The following is a 6,643-nucleotide window of genomic DNA, read 5'->3' as shown; positions in this document are numbered from 1 at the left end:
TATTCACCAACTTGCTAAATAATGCAGTCACCCCACAGATAAGAAAAAGCATAATAATTGGTCAAACAGCATTTGTAAGTTCAACCATTTTGATTGCTGCAGAACAGAATTGATATTACTAAAATTACATAATATTATTACGTAAGTTGAAAACTCACATCATATAAGCATAGGTTACACTTTTTCAATCAACGTTTTCCACAGAAGTAGATTAGATGAAAGGTGGCTTTCAAAAATATCACATCTATGAAAAACGGCGTATTAAGTATGTAACTGCGTAATCAACTGATCACGTTAACATTTCAACAATTTTGGACATGCAAAAATTGAAATGTCGTATCGGAGTAATCGAGATTACTAATCCACGTAGAATATTAACGCTTCTACACGTCTCATTAATGGGATATAACGTTTGCAATACTATTGGAAATTGAAACCACTCTAATATTGAGAAAGGTAACCTCGCCGCTGAGTGAATAAATATGTTTTATATTTTCAGATACAAATGGGACTTAATGCATGTTTCCATCAATACTTCTCTTCCGTATGTTCATATGTACTAAATTCCCTTAAACCTTTTCTGTCTTCTATCACAACGATTTCGGAAGCAAATCATTCAATGCGACGTGTTTCTCTTTTAATTTTGAAGGTCAAAACAAATATATAAATAACATGATAAACCCCAATAAAAGTAAAAAAAACTTCAGCGGAACGTACCGCTCATCTAAAACATTATCTCTCCCACACGTATTACGTGGAGGCCGGTCCGTTCTCTCTCTCTCGTTTCTTACTTCCATCTCACATTAGAATTCGGTTAGTAACCCGAAATCTGCGCGCCAGCATTTCCTACTACATATTCCACTTGTCCTGCTGTCCGTTATTTCGGAATTAACACATTAACACAAGCTCACGTAGAACGACAGAATCCGTATGTGTGCTGTTTCCAGCTTAGCATCCCACTTTAGTTGATTTACGAGACTGGTAGAGCTCGGTTCGCGGCAGTAGATCTCCAACGTTCGTTCAGACAGTGCACGTTCTTCTTCAAATTTTAAGTCTGTTACAAAACCGGTTAGTGTGTGATTTCTCTTCAAAATGATGCAAAATCTGCTGAAGACCTCACTGCGCACTGCCGGGCTGTGTCGTAAGAGCCTAATTCAACCCGCGGCCAAATACTCATCTTCTTCGTTCGGAACAACTCAAGGAACGCCTGGTCCTTTAACTTACCTAACCGAAGATGAACAGGTTATGAAGGAAACTGTTGCCAAGCTGGCACAGGAACAAATTGCTCCACTTGTAAGGAAGATGGACGAAGAACATCAATTGGACCCCACCGTTGTGCGTGCCGTGTTCGAAAACGGTCTGATGGGCGTGGAAGTTGGAGAAGAATATGGTGGCAGTGGATGCAATTTCATGACCATGATGCTGGTCGTCGAGGAACTTTCTAAGGTGGATCCAGCTGTAGCTGCCTTCGTCGATATCCACAACACATTGGTTAACTCATTGATGATCAAGCTTGGAACAGAAGAACAGAAGAAGAAGTATCTACCCAAGTTGAGTAATGAATACAGTGGAAGTTTTGGTCTGACCGAACCATCGGCTGGATCAGATGCCTTCTCTCTGAAGACTACTGCCAAGAAGGACGGAAATCACTACATTCTAAATGGCAGCAAAATGTGGATCTCCAATTCGGACTTGTCTGGAGTGTTTCTGATCATGGCTAACGCAAACCCATCGGCTGGATATCGCGGAATTACCACTTTCATCGTCGATCGCGAAACAGAAGGATTCACTGTTGGCAAGAAGGAAAATAAGTTGGGTATCTGCGCCTCGGGTACCTGCCAGCTTCATTTGGACAACGTCCGTGTCCCTGAAGAGAACATTCTTGGCGAGTTCGGTAAGGGTTACCAATACGCTGCCGGTTTCCTGAACGAAGGTCGCATCGGAATCGGTGCCCAGATGCTTGGGTTGGCCCAGGGGTGCTTGGATGCCACCATCCCATACCTGCTGGAGCGTAAGCAGTTCGGTTCGGACATCTACTCCTTCCAGAGCATGCAGCACCAAGTCGCAACAATTGCGACTGAAATCGAAGCAGCTCGCCTGTTGGTCTACAACGCTGCTCGTCTACAGGAAGCCAAGGTTCCATTCCTGAAGCAAGCCGCTATGGCCAAGTTCTACGCCTCGGAGGTAGCGCAGCGAGCCACCGTCAAGTGCATCGACTGGATGGGAGGCGTTGGCTTCACCAAGGATTTCCCCCAGGAGAAATACTACCGTGATTGTAAGATTGGTGCCATTTATGAGGGAACGAGCAATATGCAGCTTAGCACCATTGCCAAGGTCATTAAGAAGGAGTACCAGGCCTGAGCATTTAAAAAAATCCATTTAATCCTGTCGTCTTCCGATGAGTTACGTAACGTACGGTAGCATAAAAAATCGTATGTTTCATAACTCAGCTTCCCCAGCAAACACAAACTCATACACCCGCGAAAAGATCGCTGATAGGATGGGTAGTAACTGATAAAATACATACACGAAGAATATGAAGAAAACCTACTACGCACGTTAATTAATTTTTCATATACGGGTTAAACGTATACGTATTAAAAACTTGGAAACCAAGTAAAAAAATTGCGAAGACCAAGTGCAAAAAAAGCAAATGATGCATTTATTTTCTACTACGCAGGTTAATTATAAGCATTGTAATTATAACTCTCTGAAAATGTGTTAAGTGATAAAGACACACAAGTGAACAAAAAGAAATCCCAAGCATGATAATACTATGATATCGAAACACATACAAAGTAAGTGTTGAATATGCTTGTTAGATAATATGAAATAAATTCATTCTAATAATTGAAGTGTGAACCGTTTTTTCACATCTGAACCTCCTCTGATGATGTTATTGAGAACAGTTATACATCCAAATATAGCTCGTTTTACGCGGTTGAAATCCATTTTTTCCTCCTTAATCGTAACTTTCGCAACTTTGTAAATACCTATCACCTAAATTTTTAAATTAATTTTTGGTCATTTTTTTCGTGTTGTCAACTCGCTGTTTTATCGCAGCTGGAGGTTATAATCGATCAGAACCGAACAGCGTAAAAATAAACCTAAGTGTAAACCAATTGAACACAGTTGCAGTCGCATTGATACGTTGAACGTTGTTTTGTCCAGTTGGCAATTCACGAGAAGTCAAAGCTTTGGCGCAACATATTAAATCCTATATACTCGATGGCACGAAAATTTTAAATGGCAATTTGCATGCAATAAACATAGAACTTTTACTGTGACAATTTAAATTGTTTGTCTAAAAGTTTTTCGATTTGCAAGAGTAGAATTATTATAAGCAATAAAATAATCATCTAAATCTTTTATTATGTAACTCATGAACAATTTAATGCAGCTGTTAAACAAACACGAAATAAGAGAAAAAATCCAAATATGGTATTTTTTTAAAGCAGAAAGTCTTTTTATGTCACCATTTTAGGCCGGAACAAATAAGATTTTCTTCTTCTGTCCACTACCTCGATTATTGGTGTGTTTATTATATTATTCGAGAGAGAAATTCAAATTTTTGTTGAAAAAAAAAAATGAGACTTGCCTAGAAAATACTTTAAGAAAACTGATGAGTTTTACGATTTTATCAATTTATTAATTTATTTCTTATTTCTCTTCGTTATCCAAAGACCAACAGGACACAAGAAGAAATTCATTGTTTTGGTCTTATGCTTCGTTTAAGGGTAGAGAGCCTTCCTTAGTCTATCGGTAAGAACCAGTGTTGGAAGTACCTGGGTTCGATTCTAGATAGGGTATAAGAATTTTTCTCGACTTTCCTGGGCATAAGAATATTATCGTGTTAGCCACATCGCCAGAATTACAAAAGATAACATGGCTTAGAAACTGCGCGGTTTATAAGTGTCGTGGCAGTGACAGTACGCTACGATACGGTAATGTTCCAGTAGGGAATGTAACTGTTGGAAAGAAGGAAAAAATTACCGATTACGCAACTCTGTCCTGCGATCGACGTGTCTTCCGAAAATGTAAAGTTATTTCCACAAGCCGTTTAAAGATTCAATGGAAATTGGTATAAGGTATTCTATTGAGTGGAGGGATTTTTACCGCAATTATACAAAGCGCTAGAGAAATTAGTTAAAAGTAAACTCAAATAAACTTTTCCTACAAAAATTATTTCGCAATTATCAATTATTCGAACTCAGGTAACCTAATAGGCACCAAGCCAGAAGTGGGGAGTGATTATCGGTCCAGTCGAGCAGGTCTTTCAGGTTGGTTCTTTTCTCGACTCCTTTTAGGTCAAAGTAACATTGCCCTTGTTACACAATATACAAAGTCATGCATAACCAATCTTCGAATGCTATCAATTGTGGAAGTGCATCAAAAACGCTAAGTTGATAATCGGCAACAAACGAATTTCAATTGCAAGAATCCTAGAAGAAGAAAGATTAGTAGTTCATGGTAACCTATACATAGGTGCTGTGGAGCACATTGCATAACTACTAAATAGTATCGCTATCCGCGCGCGGATGATGGCAGAGGGTCATCTCATAGCTCCCATCCGATATTCATCTTATAAAAAACAGAAATGAAAAGCAATTGGTATCGTTTATCATTTTTGCGATTTTTTCAACAGTGAGCACATTAGTTTAATTATTATGTTATGTTTTACAATTTCTTTTTCTACGAAATGAAAAGATATGTTTGCATTTGAAATGGGGATGGGAACATTCCAACGGAAATCATTATGTCCAGGGCTTTGTAGAAATGGGATATAATCCACAAAATAAAAATAAAATAAAATAAAAACCCCATTGGTTTATTTGGGCCCGCGACGTTAGGCATAATGGACGTTTGGCATAATTCTGCCTTCTTTATGTCATGGGTTGTTTGGGTAATTTTATGCCTAACGTCCATTATGTCTATCGTACTTATAACGTCTTTATGCCTAACGGGGTATACCCGGTTTATTTTGTTTTGTGTGCATATACAGTCGACTCAATACATCTCGATGTTCTATATCTCAATATCTCTCCCTATGTCGATGGTTTCCTCAGTCCCTTTAATCTACATACATTTGGGCTTTCTACATCTCGATAATCTCCCTATCTCGATATCCCTCTATCTCGATGGGATCTGATCAAATTTTTTTCAGGATTCACTCTCTCACTTTTTAGGCTACTAGACCATCTTTAGGCAACAACAAACACATCAACAATAGGAAACGACATTTGCTTTGTTGTCGTTTTTCATAGCAACGAGCTTTTTTGAATCTAGTACCCATTTAAATTTTCCTTCCATTGCTCGATCTCTCCCTATCTCGATGGTCCCTTCAATATCGAGATGTGGAGAGGCGACTGTATATAAATAAATAAATTCTATATATATAAAACAAAGTTGGCATTCGTACGACCGCGCATCACACAGGAATAGACAGCCCAATTGCTAATTTATATTCGTTTTCTTCTTCTTTTTACGGGGAAAAACGTTATGATGTTATGACGTTATGAAAAAACTCAATCTTTTCGATGAAATGGTTTTTCGTACAATTTGCATGGAATTTTTAAATTTTAATCATCTATATATATTAAACAAAGTTGTAAAAAAATGAGAGATCATTCTGAAGAACCGATTTGTGGACGCAAAAAATTGTATCAGAAAATTTACTATTTTTTGGCGAGACAAAGTTCGCCGGGTCAGCTAGTAATATGTAATATTACTAATTAATTTGATCGAAAATTAGACATTCTAACAAGAACCTGTAAATTGGGCAATATGGGTCAGCACATACTGAAAGTTCGTATTCGAAAATTATTTTTATTGCTTATTCCATCATTTTGAAATTATCTTCCAGTATAATTGTGTTAATTTGACTATTGAAAATATATAATTTTTGCCTTTAAGAACACAATACATACATGGACGGCTTGTTTTGATAAGAAATTTCAGACCTTTTTTTTCATGTAAGACCATTTTTCATTCAATAAAATCATCGGCAATAAACCTATTATATCGGTGTATAATTCAATATGTTTGACTCATCTCAGGCGTATGGCAAATTTGCTCATCTCCGGAGGTGCAAATCTGATCGAGCGTCTGTTCTCTATGTTAGGAGCGGCTCACAACAGCGTCTGTTCCCCGTATGAGTATGGTATCAATAACAGAATTAGGTAGGGTTAGGCAGGGCAAGATGGGTCACGGGGTAAGATGAGTCAGAGCCGTTTTTAAGCATCGTATACATTTTAATGTGGAGGTTATGACTTTGTAGGAGGAACAATTTGGTTCTTCTTTATTGTCACTCGATTTGAAGATAAAATTTCATTTTGGTAGAGTATGACAAGGTAAATTATTTTTTAGCATTGTTTCTTATGCGAAACACATTTTCTATAAAACGTGTAATCTCGTCGAGTAATCTAAAATTAAAACATTTTTAGTAATTTAGTGAAAGTATTATAAGTAATGCAGGCGATGTTGTACTAACTGCATTGAAATAGATCAATTTGATCGAAAATTAGACATTCTAACACGAACCTGCAAATGGGGCAAGATAAGTCAGCACATACTAAAGGACATAGTTCGTATTCAAAACATATTTTTCATTGCTATTGTAATCATTTTAAGGTTACTTTTGAGC

The 6,643-nt window shown here is 37.5% G+C and overlaps 1 protein-coding gene across 1 annotated transcript; it reads left to right on the top strand.

Annotated features, from left to right (window-relative positions):
- Positions 1 to 959: 959 nt before the first annotated feature.
- Positions 960 to 2,855, top strand: LOC134212704 (short/branched chain specific acyl-CoA dehydrogenase, mitochondrial-like). Its single transcript, XM_062690790.1, has one exon. The coding sequence runs from the start codon at positions 1,093 to 1,095 to the stop codon at positions 2,359 to 2,361; it is 1,269 nt and encodes a 422-aa protein (XP_062546774.1). The 5' UTR covers positions 960 to 1,092; the 3' UTR covers positions 2,362 to 2,855.
- Positions 2,856 to 6,643: the final 3,788 nt, after the last annotated feature.

Source organism: Armigeres subalbatus, chromosome 2 (genome assembly GCF_024139115.2).
Source record: "Armigeres subalbatus isolate Guangzhou_Male chromosome 2, GZ_Asu_2, whole genome shotgun sequence".
NCBI lineage: Eukaryota > Metazoa > Arthropoda > Insecta > Diptera > Culicidae > Armigeres > Armigeres subalbatus.
The sequence above is the reverse complement of the archived record's forward strand: the minus strand, read 5'-3'. Positions and strand labels throughout refer to the sequence as shown.

Coding starts and splice junctions, on each gene's coding strand:
- LOC134212704 (XM_062690790.1), top strand. CDS start 1,093: ATGATGCAAAATCTGCTGAAGACCTCACTGCGCACTGCCGGGCTGTGT.